This window comes from Rhinolophus sinicus, chromosome 5, assembly GCF_057876585.1.
Source record: "Rhinolophus sinicus isolate RSI-liver-muscle chromosome 5, RSI-T2T, whole genome shotgun sequence".
NCBI lineage: Eukaryota > Metazoa > Chordata > Mammalia > Chiroptera > Rhinolophidae > Rhinolophus > Rhinolophus sinicus.
In genome coordinates this window covers 11,379,400-11,400,208 of record NC_142505.1, presented here as the reverse complement: position 1 = coordinate 11,400,208, position 20,809 = coordinate 11,379,400, and the positions used below count along the sequence as shown (strand labels likewise).

The 20,809-nt window shown below is 47.0% G+C and overlaps 1 protein-coding gene across 5 annotated transcripts in view; it reads left to right on the top strand.

The window, feature by feature from the left end:
- TRAK1 (trafficking kinesin protein 1) overlaps positions 1–20,809 on the top strand; it is a 168,326-nt gene that overhangs the window by 50,976 nt on the left and 96,541 nt on the right. For 3 of the 5 annotated variants that reach the window (XM_019727550.3, XM_019727548.3, XM_019727547.3), the window contains exon 1: positions 10,710–11,108. In XM_019727550.3, coding sequence (XP_019583109.3) covers positions 11,018–11,108 — 91 coding nt within the window. In that variant the 5' untranslated portion in view covers positions 10,710–11,017. Of the gene's footprint in view, positions 1–7,122; positions 7,420–10,709; positions 11,109–20,809 lie in introns of those variants that run through there. The other 2 variants (XM_074312572.2, XM_074312568.2) reach the window with 1 other exon arrangement.

Here is a 20,809-nt window from a genome sequence, read left to right as displayed (position 1 = left end):
GGCCGAAATGGTGTGGGTGGCTGTGGGCTGCTCTGGTCTGTCTTCTCACTAGGCCACATGTGGCTCCGGAGGCAAACTGTGTCTTCAGACCCAAGGGCCATTGTAGGAGGCAAAATTCAGATGTCATTCTGTCAAGATTCCTGTCCCCTCGTTAACCAGTCAAGCACTCATCTCGGCACTGCTCCGCGGGACTTTGCAGATGGAATTAAGGTTATTGGTTACACGACTTGAAGAAGATAGGGCGATTATCCTGGGTTATCTGAGTGGACTCACACGAGCCCTTAAAAACAGAAAAGGAAGACAGACGAGGAGGCTCGACAGCTGTGGCAGGAGGAGAAGCTAGGTGCCAAGTGGGGGAAGGATGTGACAGGCCATCACTCAGATGTGGGGGTCACATGCGGGGAGTGGGGAGAGGCTTAGGGAGCTCAGGGAAAGCCTCAGAAGGAGCATGTTCAGCCTCTAGGAACAAAGACCAGCCCTGCAAGGAAACGGGATCTCAGTCCTGCAACCCCCAGAAACGGATTGTCATGCGGGAGACGCTGCTCGCTGCGCCATGTGTCGTGCAGGGAGTCATGCGGGGCGGCCTGCAGGGTCTCTGCTCCCGCTCCCCACATAAGAACACAGGACACGGTGAGGCCAAAAAGAAACACCCACGGAGCCATACGTAGGGGAGTCATATCACTATATTCTCTCTGGCGGCATCTACCTCTCTGCAATCCGCACTTGCCAGCTCAGCCACCATCTTCTTGCTAGCCCCCATTTTCCTGCTAGCGTAGCCACAGCAGTTATATTAGTGGCCAATGGCTCACTGGTTACAGCTGACGGCCAACTAGCCACAGCTGATGGCCATCCAACAACAGTTGATGGCCATTTACTACCTGAGTCAGCACCTTTCCATGTGAACCGAGAGCCTGGAAACTGCTTTGTGGGGCTCTGTCCCCACACGGATTTTGGCGGACAACCTGAATGAGCCTAAGTGCAGGTCCTCCCAGAGCTCCAGGGAGGCGGCACGTCCTGCTCATGCCTGGACTGGAGCCAGCGAGGCCCCTGTCAGACTGCTAACCTGTCGCGCTGTGGACAACGTGGGTGTTATTTCAAGCCAGTAAATTGGTGACAGTTTGTCACAGCAGCGCTAGAGGACTGATATAATCCTCTTTCATCAGCTTGTCCCTTTCTGAAAACCTTTGCTGGAGTTGGACCTGTTTGTTCAGAATTGCTGACCTGTGACAGTAAGTCACAGCCCGTAAATTTATTGGATGCCACCACTCCATACATTTAAGGAACCCTTGAAAGCTCAGGCACCTGTCTGGTCGTGGAGGGGATACCCAGCTCTGCCGTCTGCTTGTCACCTGTGGGGCTTGGTTCTGGTTTTCTCCTGACAACCTCTGAGGGTGTCATGAAGGCAGCTCTTTTTTTTTGCCCGTGGGAAATCGGTGATGTATGTTCATACAGGGCAGCGGCATCTGTGCTGTATCGCTTGGCTTTCCTGCCAGAGGTCACCAGCATGTGGGTGGGAGGGGTTCATGCTAATCGCACTAGGGGTGTAGGGGGACACAGAAGCCCTCCCTCAGTTCTACCTGCCCCTGCTTTTGGGGTTCCTGGCAGGGTTTAGCTGCAAGGCACTGGCTTGTTGATGCTGGCTCAGTCCCTTCCTTGTCCAAATGAGGCAGCCCCGCCCAGAGGAGTGACACCTCAGTGTCACACAGCTCTTTGGGTTTTCGTTCCGGTTCCGAGCCACAGAAATCCCATGCTGGACGGGGAGAGCTTAGGAACTTGCACACATGTACTTTGTCAGCAAAGTGAAGTTCATCAGCAAACTGGAATGAGCTTGAGGAGCTTGTCTAGTACTTTGTCAGAGGGAGGCAGAGGACCTGGGGCAAGGACCCCAGGCACCAGGCAGGAGGATTCTCTCACCCGAATGCAAAGCTGCCTCCCTGTGTACTTTCTCCTCCTTCTCTTCCTGGTACCTCTTTTGCTGAAAATGGACCAGGTTGCAGAATTTCTCACTCCTCTGCTACGAAAAATCCCTCCTTCCTGCAGGCTCCCCAGCAGAATTCACAAAGTGAAACAGAGGCTCTTTCATCGCTCAGGGCCATCACCCTCACTTTGCCTGGGCCTCGTTTGTTTCCTCTGCCTGAAAGGAGCCTTTTGCGTGGTGTGCCAGGGTTTGCTGGAGCCAGAGAGTGTGTCCAGGGCTACGGCTGCTTTGTTCCTCAGCCCGTGTGGAGCCTCAGAAAAGCCTGGGAACATTAGAGTGAGGGGAGGAGAGACAGGACAAGTAGCCAAGTTCCAAGGACCGTTTTCGCATTGGGGTTCCATCACTTGTCTCAGTTCAGACCTGGAGTCCCCCTTTTGTTGGCTCTGTGACCTTTGGAGAGTTACTGAACCTCTCTGAGCATTTTTCTTCCTCAGCTGTACAATGGGGCTGGTAACTAACCAGCTGAGAGAGAGGTGGTGGCAGGGGGTATGAGAGCTTCCAAAGCACTTGACACAGCCTTATGGCTTCAGGAGATCCTCAAAGTCATTGATCAAACCCCTTGTTTCATTCATTATTGTTTGTTTTGCAGATATTTACTTAGTACCCCAGAGGTGCCAGGACCAGCCCACGCTTCCAAGGAGCTCTCTCCTTGTGGGATAGATGAGTCCTGGACAAGTGCTGGTGAAGGCATGTGGGTTGTGTTACATACAGAGGCTTGTGCCAAAGTGTACTCTGTGAAATACGGCCATGTGACTAGGTATTGTGTGGAGACCGTTTTCACAGTGAAATAGCTCTGGAAATGCTGGCTGGCACAGGGGTATCATGGTAGAACCAAGAAAGGGGCCTGCTTCCAAGAGTCTGGAAATTATAGTGTCACTGACAATGATTTTGAGATGTGCTATGTACCTGGCACCGAGGTAAGTGCGCAGGTGGATTATGTCATTTTATAGAATCCAGTGGTTGGGATGTGCCTGGTGTTTTTTTTTTGTACTGATAGAAATGTAGGTTGCTTCTCACTTGATTTTAATGGGCTAGGGATTGGTCTTTTCATTTCCAGAGGGGCTTCTCAGTACAGTGGAATGTTAGCCTTAAAAAGGAACGAAATTCTGACTCATGCTACATCATGGCTGAGTAAAAGGAGCCAGCCACAAAAAAGACACATATAGTATGATTCATCTTAGGTACTTAAGAGTAGTGAAGTCATAGAGATAGGAAGTAGGCTGGTGGTTTCCAGGGGCTGTCAGAAGAGGGAAATGGGGAGTTGTCGTTTAATGGGTACAGAGTTTCAGTTCTACAAAATGAAAAGAATTGTGGAGATGGGTTACGTGTCAACATGAATGTACTTAATAATACTACAGAGATATACACTACAGATGGGACGTGTTATGTTACATTTTTCCCCCCCGCAATAAAACAAAAATACTACTTTGACCAAAAAAAAAGTCATGAGAATTAAAATTCACAAATCATGGGACATGATGTACTTTGTGTGGTATGCGTCTGAATGCACACACTTATGTACTTCATTATTTTAACTGGGGTTTGAGATGAGAAAGTAGATGGGAGTAGTTCTAGTCTAATTTTAAAAGGTGGGGGTGGGGGGCTCTCGAGCTTTTGAAGGCTTTGCCAGTTGCTGCAGATACAAAAGTGTACTTTGGACTTCAAAACGGTTGCTTGCGTCCCCTTTTGAACCCTGAGCAAGCATTTGCTGATGTCTCCAAAATGTGTTTTTTAGAAAATGTTTATACTTCCTTGAATGATTCGTTTTATAACAGTATGTTTCTGGGTTAAGTGTATGGTAACTGTCAATTGAAGCAAAGGAACTAAGAAGGAAGACTGTAGTGATTCAGGGCTAGTGATCAGTATTTACGCCAACTCCATCTTCTAGACAATGAGTGTGTAAGTTGATTAATCCATGCTTGAAGTTTTCTTTAAGAAATCTTTACATTTTGACCCTTGTTTAGAAAAAAAAAAACACACCACTTCGATTTTAATGGACTCTTCCTAGTTTTCAGTAGAATAATGGCATTTGGCAAGGGGAGAAAGTGTTTCAGACTTCTGCATAAGGTTCATGTAGAATGTGTCTAAGTACAGATTAAAGAAGGTCTGAGTGAGGGTTCAGCCTGTTAATGGGTTTTAAAACCTTTTGAAGTCCATGCTTATGAGCTGCCATGTCTCTGTATCGGCCGTCTTTCCATATTGATAAGTTCATGTCTGTTCTGAACATCCTTTACACAGAGGCACAGTTGACCTCTGTGGCTGCAGCATTACTGACTCGATCCTGTCTGTTGCCCGTTAGGTTGTGCTTTGCATTTCACCGTGATAAGCAACCTTGGCTCATGCATCCGGGTACTTAGGCCAAAGGGCCACATACATGTAGCCAGGCTGTCCTTCTGAATATATTACCTCCCCCACCCCAAGTAATGCATAAAACTACAAGCTTCTTCAAACTTGCCAAATTGAGCCTCGCTACAATTTTTAAATCTTTGTCAGTCTGATACAGAGATCTTTTTGATCACTGTTAAGGTTCCTTAACCTGTTTGGTGTTTGTGTATTTTTTTGGTCACTCTTCAGATGTTTTTGATCATTACCATGGTTCCTTAAAATGTTTGGTGTTGTGTATTTCCTTTTTGGGGAGGAGAATGGTAGAAAAATCTTTTGCTGAAGTGATTTTGATGAGAAAAATATCTTTATATCTGTTGCCCATTTTTTTTCCCCCTTTTGGGCTGTTTGCTCCAGGTTCTGAGTCATGTACATCATTTGGACATTAATTCTGAGTATTGCTGGTTGAATTTCCTTGCCATTTTTACTTTAGCGTGTCTTCTTTACCTGTGCATTCTGTATGTTGATCTGTTCCTTAGTGAGAACCTGTAAGGTGTGATAAGCATACCGGAAGCGCCTTGGGAGTGTGGGGTCTAAGTTTCTGCGTATCTGACAGTGTCTTTCTGTTGTCCTTGCACGTAACAATAGCTTAATTGGTTAGGTTCACTTCTGGAGGCTGCCCGCAATGTTTTTTCTGCTTGGAAATTCTCGGCTCCCCCCCCCCCCCCGCCCCCCCAGGTGGCTTAGCCATTTGTCTGTAGTTCAATCACTGACTATTTTAATCCAGTCCTATTTTATCTCTGGGTACCTTTCACTTTCACCACCCATATACAAGCTCCCCAACCGGAATTCCGTCTTATATTTATGTGTCCATTTTATTGAGAGCAGGAAGTTCATCCAGTAGGCTGAATTCGTTTATAATAGGAACTCTTGGTGTAGTTTGGTAAATAACCTCTCGCTGAGGGAAAATGTTACAGACTCAGGGCTGTAGTTTTCTTCCAGAATTTGACTACACGATATAGGGTAAAATGTCTGTTAACATCCTCCTCTTTTTGTTTCTTTCTTATTAAAAAAAAAAGTGAACGATAAAGGCATCGTGTACTAAAGACGTAATTCTTAAACTTTCTTGGTCCCAGGACACTTTAAAAAAAATTATTGAGGACCCCAAAGAGCTTCTTTTTGTTCATATGTGTTATATTGAATCTCACATAGTGTATGAAATTTCCCCCCGTTCTTCCGCCTCCCTGCCCCCACTCCAGTTCAAGCCGTTGTGTCTCAGTCTAGTTGTGTAGCACACAGCTCCCTGGCCCATGCTGGTGTTATGAGCCTTGCGCTCCCCGGGGGCTGCGGCAGTTGGTCACTGGTCGGCTGCTCACAGCAGCACACGGTAGCTCACGCCAACCTCCGTCTGCTCACAGCAGCCTAGCTCCAGGGAGAGCCGTTGTTCACAATCTTAGCTGTAGAGGGCGCAGCTCACTGGCCCATGTGGGAATCGAACCTGCGACCTCAGCATTAGAAACACCGGGTTCCAACGACCTGAGCCACCGAGCTGGCCCGAATGAAATATTAATAGAAGTACCCAGTCCATTAATTGGCTCTCAGAACAAGGGCATCAACACACATGATGTAGTGTCTGGAAAACTCTATTGTACATCCATGAAAGAATAAGATTAAAAGTACCTTAGGAGGTCACTTTGACCTTGTGGACCCTTTAAACTTGTCCAGGGAACCTCAGGGGTTCTCAGGCTGCAATTCTGAGAACCACTGTGCTAAAGAATGTTTCTCAGGCTTCCTGCCTTGTTCATTAAGCTTGCATTTGACATTTTTGCTGTGTGTATGTGTTCGTGTGTATGCACACATAGGTGTGGTGTGTGTGGAGCTGGGCTGGGAGGGGAGGGACCACTGCTGAATGAGAGGTTAACTTCTAAGGCAGTAGTGCTCTCCCGAAATGTGGGGGGACGTCCCTGCGTGTAGGTTTGCTATTACTGGAGCCGAGTGGAGTTCTCAGTAGCCTCTGCCATATACCATCTCCGTTCCAGCGGTCATCTTTTAGTCCAGTCAGGTTTTAAATGGGGGTGTGAATTGCCCCGTTAGGCTGATGTTGTTGGAGTGGCCCCTGGAGACAGCTTGAGCTGCTGGACCCTGGGCCTTAACCTGCTGTCCTTGGATTCCCCAGAGCCTAGGAACGGGCTGATTTTCCTGAAACTGCATTATGGGTTTTTTTGGAATAAGGTCTCTAGTTGTCATCATATTCTGAAAGGAGTCAGTCCCCTAATTTCTCTCCCTAGCTTAAGGTAGGGGCATGCCTTAAAGTTCCTGGTGAGTTGAGAACGGATCCTGGTTGAAAGAGTTTAAGAGAAACATTGTATCCTGCATAATTCAACATGTAAGTAAAATATATTTGAGTCCTGTAGAAACAGGTCCATGTGTGTCTTCCACAACAGAATGCACACGCATAGCTCTTCCCACACTTGCTGTGGCTCCCAGGTGTCCTGGATGTCCTTATTTCAGGGTCAGTGTCATCATTTTAGCCGTGGTCCAGTTTATTTGCTTAGCGCTGCTTCAAGACTGGTTTCAAGACAGTGAATGAAGCCATGTGCACCATATTGTTTTCTGTACCGATATCTGATTATTTGAATGGAACTGCAGTCCGTTTATTGAAACTGAGGCATTTAATTGACAATACCTTGGCTTGAAGGAAGCAGTTTTCAGGATTTGCAGCCTGCGCCCACATCCTCTTGGGAACCTTGTTTTCTAAAGATTTTGTCCATTTTTTCCAGACTCTTAAGTAACTGTGTGCCTCTCTCTGGACTGTCCCATAGGTTCCCTGTAAGGAGCCCCCGCCGGTGTGCCAGACCTCCCAGGGGCCATCCGCCCGACTGCACCAGACTCCGGCAGCGGGGCCTCCGATGGCAGTGGGCACCTCCCTGTGAAACTTGCCAAGCTGGACGCCACAGCTCTGCACGACGTCACTTTGGCCAACTCTGTGCCCCCTTCAGAGGCGTGCAACCATGCAGTCCTAGCCTGCAGCCCGGGCATTCCTGAGGAGCTCTATGTAAGCGAGGCTGTGGAAGATGCTCCCAGCTGCAGAGGGTACCGGGATGCCTGCACCATCACCGGTATGGGGGCCTTTCCCTGCCAAGGAGGGAGGGAGAAAGGGATGGTGGGCTGGAGACCTGGGGAAGGATGCAGCCACAGGGGTGGGTCTGGGGAAGGAGTGTGGGAGTCTGCGCTTTGGGAACTGAGACCAGCCATCCTAAACCGACTTGTCTGAGATGAAGACAGGACCTCATAGAATTGTTGTGAAGGTTAAAGACGAGAATATCAAACCTGGGGAGTGTACACTGAGCAATGCTCGGTGTAGAGCGGCCTTTGCCCCTTCTCTGAGGCTCAGTCTCTTCAGGCAGAAGAGAGGTGTCATGGGAATAAAGCACAGTGGCATTGAGGGGTGCAAAAACGGAACCACACACACTGCCCTTGTACACTGTTAAGATTTGTGCAGACGTCGGTTCTTGCAGTTGCCCATGTCAGTCACACCTTCCAGTGTCCCAGGAGCAGGGTTAATCACCTCCCAGTGCGCTGGCAACTTCTGCTGTTCAGACTCATGCTGCCAGAGCTCTTGCTTCTTTTCCTTTCTCCGGGGTCATTGACACAGGTGCTTGGAGCCAGCACAAGAGAGGGCTCGGAGTGGCAATGGAGCAGGAGGGTACGCCTAACAGCAGTGAGGGGCATCCTTATAGTTAAAGCCAGTTGCATCTGTATTGAAGTTGACCCTAGTTCTCATTTTTGTCTGCAGTGTTTGCTTTTGTCCTCCTGTTTGAAATAATGCCTAATGGCAGTTTAAACTACACCTCTTTGCTTCCAGTAGCTTTTCATTGTTTGGTCTCACCAGTTAAGTAAGCGTTGAGGAGCCCCTGTGTGTCGGGACTTTCCTGAGTACAGAGGGGCGCAGAGATGGCCTGGCTCCCCGCTTGCATGCCCAGCCTGTGTACGCAGCTGAGCTCCTGGTGCCACGAGCTACCCTCCCTCCATTTATGCGCTAATCCCCAGCCCTGCCTGCCAGCTCACTGAAGGACACGGTTCCAACGTTTCCCCTCACGGATCTTTCCTATTAGCACAAAAACATGCTATGATCTCTCCCCTTAAGAAGAAGCCTTCTGGGCCCCACTTTCCCTACAGCGAATGCTTGTGTCTCTGTTCCTCAGTCTTCTGACCAGATTTCTTTCTCCTGTTGTCTCCTGCATCCAGTGCAAGCAGGCTGGTGATTCCACCGTTCTCCCAGCACTGATGGCCTCATTCAGCCCAGGGCTCTGTCCTCAGCCTTCATCTTCTCGCCTTTTCAGGAGGGGGGACCCAGCCGACCACACTCTTCTCCTGGAAGAGGGTCCTCCCTTGGCTTCGGGTCCCCACTCTCCCGGTTCTTCCATCTTGCTGGCTGCCCCCTCCCCACCCGACCTGTGGATGCTGGAGTGTCTGGAGCCCAGCGCTTCCAGCCCCTTTCTCGCCCTTGCACACCCATGCCCAAAGTGATCTCACCCAGTCTCCAGGCTTTAAAACCTGCCGTAAAACTGACCCCTCTCCTGTTCCTGTTCTCACACTGAAGGCCGGACGTAGCGGTCTGACTCCACATACAGCATTTTCACTTGGATGCCGAAAGGCACCTGCAACTCACGCAGCCAAGAAATGGATTCCTGATTTCCACCTCCACCTGCTTTCCCTGTCTTTATACATGGTACTTTGCACCTTCCAATTGTCCAGGCCCAAAACCCGGGAGGCACCCAGGACCTCTGTATTTCTTCCACACCCCAGTTTGCTGGGATGTCTTTGGCTCTCTCTCCACAGTGTGTCTGGAGTTGGACTGTTTCTCACCAGCTCCACAGCAGCTACCCTGGTCCCAGCCACCTTCTTTTCACGCCTGGATTATTGCCTGGGGCTCCCCCTCCCCCCACTCCACCCCTGCCTCTGTGCAATCCATTCTCCACCCAGCCATGAGAGAGCCTTTTTAAATACAAAGTCAGATAGTTTAACTCTTCTGCTCCAAGATTCCAGCGGGCTTCCATCTGCCGTGGCCGTGAGGGTCGAGGTGATGGGGCCCCCTGCCCTCCGGCCTGTCTCCTCTGTGTCTGCTCCACGCTGGGCACACCAGCCTTCTTGCTAGCCCTTGGACACACGGGAGCCTCCCTCCTCAGGGCCCTTGTTCGCATGGGTGCCCAGTACTTGGATCACCCTAAACCCCGATGTCCTCGTGAGCCCCTCGTTACTTTCTCCACGTGGCGTTTCATTAGACATGTGCTCCCCCTGCCTTTCCCCATCTCCCTTCCCCACTTTCTCTTTCTCCCCAGGCTTAGCCATGAGTTACTGTGTGTTTCTACTTTGTCTGCCACATTTGCAGTAGAACGTCCACTTCCCCAGGGCAAGGGCTTTGTGTGTCCCTGAATCCCAATGACTGAAACAGTGTCTGTGTGTGGACAGTGCACAGTAAACATTTGCCAGGTGAATAAATGGTGTTATTTAATTATTACTGCATCCGCACGAAGTGGGGACTGTTGTCCCCGTTTTACAGGTAAAGAGACTAAATCATGAAAGGTTCAGCATCCTGCCTAAGATACCTGAGCTCTGAGGGGTGAGACTCACATCCAGGTCATGACCCCAGGGCACGTGTTCTTTGCCACCCAGCAGTCCAGTCCAGTTGTGGAGACAGATGAGCAAATGGATATTGGTTGTGCACTGTGGTTAGTGCAGTGATAAGCACGGACACACAGGAGTGCTCCAAGGAGGGTGCCTGGCTAAGCCTTGGAGGGGAAAGGACGAGGAAGGCCAGGAGGGCTTCACGGAGGAGGCAGTGACTCCATTGCATCTTCATTTGTCTAAACATGTGAACTAATCCCTGAGATTACTGTGGCGTCTGTGCCATGAAATCCAGGAAACATCCAGCCTATGAAAGCAGTTTCACTTTCTTTGAACGTGACAACCGAGGTCAAAGAAATGGCAGCGTGCAGTGCTGAAACCTCAAACCCTATAGAACTGGAGGTTCTCTGCTGGGATGTCTGTGGCAAGCACTGTAGGACAGCTGAGAAACAGAGCTCAGCGCGGTCATGTTTGGCAGTGGCTTGGTAAACAGGAGGGTGAACACAGGCAGTGTTACACCGTTAAGGTGCTGGGCAACCGGACAACACAGATCATGCTCAGGTTAGAGTCTCATTAGATGCTCATTGACAGGAAGACACAAAATGAAAAAAAAAAACATTCTCGGAGAGACCTGCAGTATCCCCAAGCATGCATATGTGGGCTCCAAGGGCTTTGCCAAGTGCCGTCCTGGGAGACGACTTGGCATCCGGCCTCCAATAAATGCACTCCGCCCCCGTTCCCAGTGAGTGCTGAGTTTAACAGCAGACTTTTGTTTCTCTTTAAGTTTTAGGCAAAGCCAAATGCCCATTACAAAGCCCTGCTCCCTCTGCCCCCAACCTGGGGATATCACATTTTCGGGTGTGTCATTTTCTGTTTGGGGCGGTTTTACAAGATGTACCAAGAGGGCGCCCAGGCTGCCTGGAGTTACGTAATCCATTGTGTGTCCAGGGCAGCTCACAATCTTAGGATTTGCCCCGACAAGAAAGCTCAGAAAAGTGCTGAGGAAGGTGTGGGACGGTGGCGGTGCTGGGTTCTCAGGGAGAAGAAACTCTTCTCTCTCTGGATTGCCTTTGGAGTTTATTTCTGCCCATGGCATTGGTGCTTCAATTCAGGCAGCCCGCGGGGGCCCAGCCTCTGCCAGAGCTGTGCCGAGGCAAGCACATTCGGACAAACTCTTGTGGTAAGTGTGTTTGCCTGTTTGGCTGCTGTTTGTTTTCTTTGTGATGTGGCCGGAAAGGAGAAAAGACCACAGGGGATGTCATTTATCTCCTGTTCAGTTCTGCTTGCTAGGTTGTCCATGGACATGTGGTCAGGAAATTTCAATATGAATCGTTGACAGGCTGCTCACGCCTCGTCCCCTCATCCAGGTTCAGAGGAGGCAAGTGACAGGGCCCTGAGCAGCAGGTCTGTATTGGCACCAGGGCTGCTGGACTCTGACCACCTTTACCTTCGCAATTCTTTGTGACGGCTAACAGCATCCCTAAGGCCCCCTCTGGCCTCTTCAACTCTGCGATTTTCCTAATCCTGGGTCTTTAAATGGTTTCTTGGAACATCGCCTGGTCTCTGGGTCAGGAAGGAGGTTTTCAAAAGGTGAAGACAATGTCTCCTTCCCCGCTTCCCTCTTGTCTGCCCTCAGTTTTTCTTTCTGTTTTCCTTGCTAAATGTGCTTTGCCCTGTACCTCTGACCCACACCCCAGTGATGGAAAGCTTGCTAATCAGTTCTGCTCTGGCTTGTTTCTCCTCGCTTCCTCTGAGCTGGTCAGAATCTGACTGTTGATGACCCACCTGGTTTCCGTCCTGTCAATACACTGTTACCCCAGAGCTGTCTGGGCCACCAAACAGTGAATTGCTGGGAGGTGTGAGCTCCTCTTTTCCTGACCCAGTTGGTTTTCAGTGTCAAGACATACGAGACTATGGGTGAGAGACGATGATGGCGGTGCGGTGAATGTGTGTGTTTGCGTGTGTGGCTGCAGGCCTAGCCAAGAATTCTGTTCAGCTGGCATTGTTCATGGCCAGCTTTGGCTGGGATCCATTGAGGACAACTGGCCTTGCCCCCAGGGCCTTGGAGGTGGGCAGAGGCGTGAATGACTACAGGTGACTCAGATGCGAAGGGCTCCAGGTCCGCATCTAGCAGCAATCCTGCCTGGCATCCTCTTCTTCCCAGGGGCACCATTTAGGATTTACTCCTTTTCTCTCACTAAGTTAAGCCATCAAACTTGAGGATTTATTGTCTGAAAACATGCTCCAATAAAATATTATGGTCTTCTTTTATAAGTTAAATTTAAGGCCTTATCAATTCCTGCCTAGTACAAATTTTTTTCTTTTAGTGGAAATTGTAATTTTTTAAAAAAAGTATTACATTTATTGGGGCGACACTGGTTAGTAAAATTACATAGGTTTCAAGCGTGTATTTCTATGCTACATCATCTATGTATTGCATTGTGTGTTCACCACCCAGAGTCATAGTATACAATTTTTAACGTGTGTTCCATTGAAAATTTATCATCGAATTGGTATTTACTTGGCTAAATGAAACAGAAAAGCATGGACAGTAAGATAATCCCTTCTTTCACAGAGTGAGAAGATGTGAATTAGAATCTAGGACATTATAATTTTTTTTTCTAAATTTGTAACTTAGAAATGTTTTTGTTCCTTCTCTTACTGGAATGTCCCCTATTTAACTGTTGATTTGTTTTTGCAGTTACAATGTGGGAGGGCGTCCCTATTATGCTGATTTCTAGAGCTAACTTTTAATCTTTAGCAAAAACATTTGCCTCTTAAATGTGCTCTAAATGAATTGGGGTCACCCACTGACCTTGCTTCCCATTTAGTTCTTCATCATTAGGCGAGCAGAACTTTTATCACACAGGGTTGTTGACATAAATTGTAACATTTAGTTAAAATGTGTTAGTAAGATTCTTGACATGCATTTGATACATTTTTATCCTTTTCCTAACTGGTTTTCCTTCACAATTTGAAACAAGCCTTTAATGTATCCAATATATTTGTGTTAGTCTTTGACCACTTGAAACCATTTTAGGAAGCTGGCAAATAATAAATTATAATGAAAAAATTAAAGAGTACTCTTAGTAGAGACTTAATCAGTCCTGCGTCACAGGACTTCAGAACATTGATCGCAGCCACAAATAGCATTCCTAATGGTGTTCCTATAGAGACTAAGGTTTTGTAATGGGTTTTACATTCCATTGATTTGCAAGTGTGGGCATTAGTGTCACTTCAGAAGCACACCCGCCTTGTCAAGGGGCTGTCTTTTCAGTGTGACCAACCAGATCAGGGTTCAGAGGCAGTTGCCTGGTAAGTGGCCAGACATGGGCCTCAGCCCTTAGCGCCCCATTCTTCTCACACAGCCAAGTTCTATTGTAGGGGCTTCCCAGGGATTTCCTGAGAGAGGGTGCAGGGTGCGGTGTGTGCTACCAGAATCAGGCCTTGAAGGTGGGTTTGGACGCACCCCTGGCCACCCGGTTCACTGGTAACCCTGGGACTCATGGCCCTATGAGGAGCTGAGTCAGAAGCTTGTCTGTGTTCTCTGACCCCTGCTCCTGTGTGGATGCTGACACATGAGCAAATCAGGCTGCAACTCTCATGAACTGAAACTTTTTATCTGTCACTAGACCTGGAATGAATCAGGTTTCATAAACCCTGTATGAGGGCTCTCCAGAGAAGCAGAACCAACATGGTATGTGTGTATATATAAAGTGATTTATTATAAGGAATTGGTTCAGATGATTATGGAGGCTGACAAGTCCCAAGATCTGTAGTCAGTAAGCTAGAGACCCAGGGGAGCCAATGGGGTAGGTCCAGTCCAAAGACCAGCAGGCTTGTGACCTAGGAAGCGTCACGGTTGCAGTTCAAGCCCAGAGGCAGGAACACGCTGATGTCGGCTCAGAGGCGGTCAGGCAGGAGGAATCCTCTTACTTGAGGAAGGGTCAGCCTCTTAGTTCTATTCAGACCTTCAACTGCTTGGATGAGGCCCACCCACGTTAATGAGAGCAGCCTGTTTTACTCAGTCTGCCCATTTCAGTGTTACTCATTCACAGGCATTCTCACAGAAATGCCCACAATTATGTTTGACCAATGTCAGGACCTTTCGTGGTCCAATCAAGTTGGTGCATGTACCGTAATTAGCCATCACAAATCCTAACAGAGGCTGATGCTGAGCTGTTGCTGTGCCTGGCAGGCTTCCCAGGACGGCTCCGGCGATTCATTTTGTCCTCAGCACAACACTGCCAGGTGGCAGCCATTGTCACCACGCTTGTCCTCTCATGTGAAACAGGGGTTCTTGGGGTTTCGACCCACCAGTGTTGTTTTCTGACCCTTTGTAACTTACTCCCTTCATTCTGGATTTTGCTTTTTAAGTAATTTCAGCTAACGAGGGTTTAAAATTATAAAAACAACCCATGCAAAAGGTAAAACCTGAAATTGTACCAAAATGTAGTTAATGCAGAATAACATACCCACCATCTATGCAGTTTAACAGGTTTTAAAAATCATTCTAGGAATTTTTTTTTTTTTTTTTTGGCACATAATTCTTTTTCTAAAATTTATGCACATAATCCTTTTTCTAAAAAACACAAATGGGACCATATCCTATACCCTGAATCTGCATTTTTAAAAAATGTAACAATATTACTTAGGTTGTTTTATTACCATATATATAATATCGCCTTCTGTTTTAAAATAACCACATAGTATCCCATTGTGTGGCTGTCTCATTATCATCACTTATTTAATTAATCCAACAGTTCTCAATCCTAGAAGATGTAATATTCCTTTTTATGACAAACACTTTGTAATTCCTCCTTTATGAACCTGAGACTCACGGTCCTAATAGATAACTAGTTCTTCTAAACACATTGTTGTAAAAGAACCAATGTAATGCCTTACTGTAATGTAAAGGAGAAACTAAAGTGAAATGATGGAACCTGTTGCATCATGGACATGGCCTCACTGGGATGCATAATGAAATTTGGGCGCTACCCTTGCAGGTAGAATTGCCAAGAAGGTGGCCAGTACAAGGACAACTAATCCTACTGGCCACTCAACATCCAAGAAAGTGCCACTGTTTTCGGCAGTCCCCTTTGGAAGGATGCTTCAAGTAGTTTCCACTTTTTGCTTTTTAGCTGTGCTCTAAGGAGCGTTCTTGCACGTATTATCTCCTAAGTGTGTGTAAGCTGACAGAGGGAAGTGCATGAGTGCATGTAAGATTTGGTATGCGTACCTCCCAACACTCCCCTGCAAAGAGTCTGCACCCATTAAGTGCCTAGCACCCTTTCAATTTGTTGCCAGCTCTGGGCGTTATCAATCCTTTGCATGTTGGTTAGTCAGATAGTCATGAAAAGTGATATTTCATCTTATTTTGCATCTTTGGAATTAGGAATGTGTCTGTGCCTCCTCTCTGTTGTGTTTCATTTTCTATAAAGAGCCTGTTTTTGTTTTTGGTTGTTTTTCTACTGGGTTTTTGGCCTTTTAAGAGGTATTGCTGAGTTTCAATTGTGTGTACAAAGGATAGGGCAGTGTGCCAGCTTGAGATTCTTTTATATTTCACAAGACACAAAATGTCTTAAAAATAGTTACACACATTTCTATTTAACGATGACTGTGTTTGATATTTATAGGAGAAGTGCAGGGTGCTAAGAGATTGTGTAAAGGGGATTTCTGCAGTGGCGTTTCCAAGGTTTCTACAGGAAAGCAATATTTAAGCTTTCTTAAATACTAAGAAATAGTAAGAAATCTGAAGGATGTGTAGGAGTGGACAGGATTGGGGTGGGGAGGGAAAGAGCATTACAAGCAGTGAAAACAGCATGAGCAAAGGTCCTATGGTGGGGAAGGTGTTGGTAATGACAATAATAGCTAACATCGATAGACCACTTACTACGTATAAGACGTTGTCCTAAGTGCCTTTTATGTCTAACTTCATTTAATTCTCATGTCTTAGTTGTCTATTGCCATGGAACAAACTTCCCCAAATCTTGGTGGCTTAAAACAGCAAACATTCATAGTCTCACGTATTATATTTCAGGAATTTAGGAGTAGCTTAGCTGGGTGGTTCTGGCTCAGGGTCTGTCGTGATGTCACAGTCAAGATGAAAGCTTGCTACCATGGAAAGCAGTCTGGCAGTTCCTCAAAAGGTTACACATAGTTACTGTGTGACTTACCAATTCTCCTAGTTATATACCCAAGAGAAATGAAAACATCTAAGTCCGCACAAAACCTTACATGCAAGTGTTCCAAGCAGCATAATTCACAATTGCCAAAAAGCAGAAGCAACCCTCATGTCCACCAGTTGATAAATGGATAAACAAAATGTGGTATATTCATACCAAGCAATATTGACCAGCAGTGGAAAGGAATGAAGTGCTGACACATGCCACAGCATGGATGAACCTTGAAAACGGTATGCTAAGTGCAAGAAGGCAGACACAAACGATCCCATGTGAAATGTCCAGAAGAGGCAAATCCATAGAGAGAGAAAGTAGATTCGTGGTTGCCATGTCCTTGGGACGAGGAGGGTGTGGAGTGACTGCCAATGGGTGTAGGGTTTCTTTTTGGGGATGATGAAAATACTCTAAAATTGGATAAGGTCGATGATTGCACAACTCTGTGAACGTGCTGAAACCCACTGAATCATCCACTTTAAAAGGTGAGTTTTATGGTATGTAAATTGTATCCCAATATAGCTGTTATTTACAAAATGATGGAAGCTTGCCTGGGGCTGGGGCTCAGACGGGGCAGCTGGCTTCCCACAGAGTGAGTCATGCAAGAGTAAGACCAAGGTAGAAACTCCAGTGTCTACCTCTTTTATGAGCTCACCTCCGAATTCACATAGTCACTTCCTTCGTATTCTGTGGGACTTACGGGTTAGCCCTGGCTGAGTGTGGGTGGGTCCCACGCAGGCAGGTGAGCACCACTGGAGGCTGCCAGTCGTACTGCACACGTCTCTGTGACGTACATCTTCCTATTTTACAGGTGGGAAAACTGAGGCACGGGGCGCTTAAATCACCTGTGCCGTGTGTCACACAGCTTAGTGGTGGAGCCAAGGTCTGAATCTAGGCAGTTTGCCATGAGGGTCCACTTTTTTAACCAGTACCAATATTTTATAAGCTTTGACTGTGATCCACAGAAAAAAAAAAATCTCATTTCACATCATGACTCAGCACCCTCATCACAGGCCCAAACCAGAAGTTCCACTAGATACCTTCATCCATATTGTTTGCACTTCATTTGGATATTTTCTGTTTCCTTTCGTTGGGAAAATAAATGCAAATTGCGATGCACCAAACTGTTTTCCTGTCGCGCTTGCAGCTTGGAACATTTTGCTCTTATGCTGTTTTGTCTCTGCAGAAACTTAAGAGACTTGAACTTCACTGTTCCCCACGCTGCATCTCCCGTAGCCAGACCTGCTTCCTAGAGCTAGTCCTTAGGGGCATTGACTTCAAAAAGGGTACAACAGAAAAAATGGCAACAGTTTAGAGAACGAACCTTGAGTTTTTCCACCCCCATCAGATTCCCAGCCCTATACTTTTCCTTCCCAAAGGAAGCACTGTTTCTTGTGTATCTTTCTAAAAATATTTTGTGCGTGTGTATGTATGAATCTCTTCTTCCCCTTTAAAAGTTTTTCTATAAATGGGAGGATACACTGAATATACTATTCTGTGTCTTAATTTTTCTACTCAGTCATATATATGGGAGACCTTTCCCTTTAGCTGTCATGCATCTATTGCATTCTTTTTGTTGGCTATATTCATTGCATGCAAGACCCAGAACTGATTTAGTTAATTCCCTGTTGATGGATATGTAGGTTTCCAGTAGTTTGCAGATACTAACAGGGGATATCCGTATTCCCACACATTTGAGCAAATATGTGATGAATGCACTTGTGAGAATTCCTAGAGGAGGCACTTGAGTTGTGATGGACGTTGCCAGAGAAGTGGTACTTTTTGTATTGTTCAGATAATATAGGAGAGCGTCTGGGCCCGTGCCCTGGGTACCCGGGGCATTAGCAAATGTTTTGCTCTTGGCCAACTGAGGTGTAGAAAATAGCACTGGTGGTCTTGGTTTGTATTCCTCACAGTATGGGGACTTCGAGCATCTTTTGGTGTTAGGGAGGCAGAATGTGTTTCTCTGCTTGTTTGATGGGAATGATGAATGAAGGATTTTTTTTTTCTTCTGTGACCTGAGATAAAGGCTCCTTAACAGTTTCTATTTTTAGCTCCTGGAGTAGTTAACTCCATAATTCTAAATAAGGTAAGTATTATTTATACTTTACTTACCAGCTGTAGAGAGGGACTCATTGCAGTGCCTACCTCACTGGATTGCTGAGGATTAAATTAGTTAATACATGCAGAGAACTTAGCATGCTGTTGGCACGTAGTAAGTACTCACTTAACCAGTTTTCATTGTTATTACTATTGTCTGTCTATCTATCCATCCATTATCTGTCTATCTCACTATCATTATCCCTCCTTCTAATTGGCTTGGAGGAAAACCCCGGGATTATTGTTGCTGGGTTAGTAGGTGTCAGGGGAAGGGGGAGGGACAGCATCTGACATAGTTGTTTTAATGTTGCCCTTCCATGTGCCCTCTGGTCACAGGCCCCTTCCCCATTACCTGTCTGTCTTCTGTCTGAGCCTGGACCCCATAGCCGCTTCTTCTATATTCTGGGCCCCGGCTTATCCTATTCTTTCTTCCATCACCACTCCCTGGCTTGTGTCTCAGAAACGTGCTCACCTTTTACTCACTGATGACCCTTCTCTCACTTTCCCCTTCCCTTGCCCTTTTGGGTCTTCACTATCCTCCTTTGTCAGAGGGTGCAGCTTGCTCTGCCAGGAGTGGCAGGGCTGCGGGAAGAGTCCACGCTAGTCGGCTGGGATGCCACAGGGTGCGGCCTCAGAGGGTGGCAGGCCTGGCAGGCTTCTGAAGGTATGGGGGAGGCAGAATTTGTTTCTCTGCTTGTATGATGGGACTGATGAATTTATTGGGGGGAGCAAATGTCATATTTTTGTGAAAAATACTTAGAAAACTCTGAAGCTCTATAGCAAGTCCAGTAGAACCTTCTGTGATGATGGAAATGGTCTCCATTCAAATGTCTTCATAGACCTGTAACATACACGTATGACGTCTGCTTTACAAACAACTATTAATTGATTTTATTTATTTATTTAAAGATTTTATTGGGGAAGGGGAACAGGACTTTATTGGGGAAGAGTGTTTACTTCCAGGCCTTTTTTCCAAGTCAAGTTGTTGTCCTTTCAGTCTTAACTGTGGAGGGCGCAGCTCAGCTCCAGGTCCAGTTGCCGTGTTCTAGTTGCAGGGGGCACAGCCCACCATCCCTTGCGGGAGTCGAACCGGCAACATTGTGATTGAGAGGACACGCTCCAACCAACTGAGCCATCCGGGAGCTCAGCGGCAGCTCAGCTCAAGGTGCCGTGTTCAATCTTAGTTGCAGGGGGCGGAGCCCACCATCCCTTGCGGGACTCGAGGAGTTGAACCGGCAACCTTGTGGTTGGGTGCGCACTGGCCCATGTGGGAATCGAACTGGCAGCCTTCGGAGTTAGGAGCATGGAGCTCTAACTGCCTGAGCCACCGGGCCGGCCTCCCTATTAATTGATTTTAGAAGGAACTGGCATCGCTGCATCACTTGTAAAAAATGATTTTAAAGATACTTCCCATTATGTTATTTAGCATTTGTCTCAAAAATTTCTTGATGAACTCTTTTCTGCTTATTAGATAATGAGCTTTTTGGGTGTGTTTGTGAGGGATGTGTGTGTATTTGCTTTGGCTTCTGTGAAGCTCAATTGCCCCAGGATTTCATTGAGTAGTTATTCTGGTAAAACTCGGTTCTTACCCAACTCCTGCCTCCCTCCTTTTAATAAAGTGTATAGGTTGCTCTTTTTTTAATGCGTATTCTAATGGTTCTATTGAAATCTTATTGGACACACCTAGGGTTTGAGAAAAAAAGAATGAACGTTGCCCCACTGCACTTTCTCCAGGTACCATGAACTTGCTCCTGTGGGAAGTCGACCCCACACCCCTATTTCAGCCTGAATAGAATGTCAGTATTCCCAAGGGACATGCAGTGTGGCTTCCTAGGATTTTGGGGCCTAAAGCATGTTGGCTCTGGGACGGAGAGGTCAGGGTGTGACTCCAGGTTGCAGCACTTACGGTGTGACCTTGGGCAAGTCATCTAGTCTCTGAACCTGTTTCTGTATCTCTAAAATGGGCACGACCATGAGAACCTGAGGGTGGTTGTTGGTACACAGCGTGGAAACTCCTATCTGATATGTAGCACAGTGGTACGTGGAAGGAATTCGTAACTATTCGTACTTCTTTTTACCTTGGCTCAGTGTAATTCCCAATTTCTGTCAAATTGCCTTCAGCCCGCTCAGTTGACAGTGGAATCTTCTAGTACGGTACTTCCCCGTCCTTCTCTGGGACTTCACTGTCTGTTGGCTTGGCTTTTGAATTCTAGAAGTGAGGCGCACGCTTTGGATCACTCACTGGGCATACCCCGTTCCTTATATAAATGGGGGTCACCACATATTTTGTGACTTGAGCCTTTGAATTTCCCAGGCTTCTGCTCTGGAAAACAGACTGAGCAGACACATGCTGATGGGCTGTCAGTCAGTGGTGTGCTCCCGGAGGGCCTGCAGGTCTGACCTTAAACAGCCGTCATAACTGACCTCAAACTGCTCCTACACCAGGGGCCAGCGGTTTCCAGAGGACTATCTCAGAGAATTTTTATTGTATTTTCCTTTCCTCTCTTCTTTTCTTTTTTTCCCTCCCCACCTTTTCTCTCCCCGTTCTCCCTCCACCTCCCTTCTTTCCCTGCTCTTCCCCTCGCCCACTGTGTAAGAGAAACAG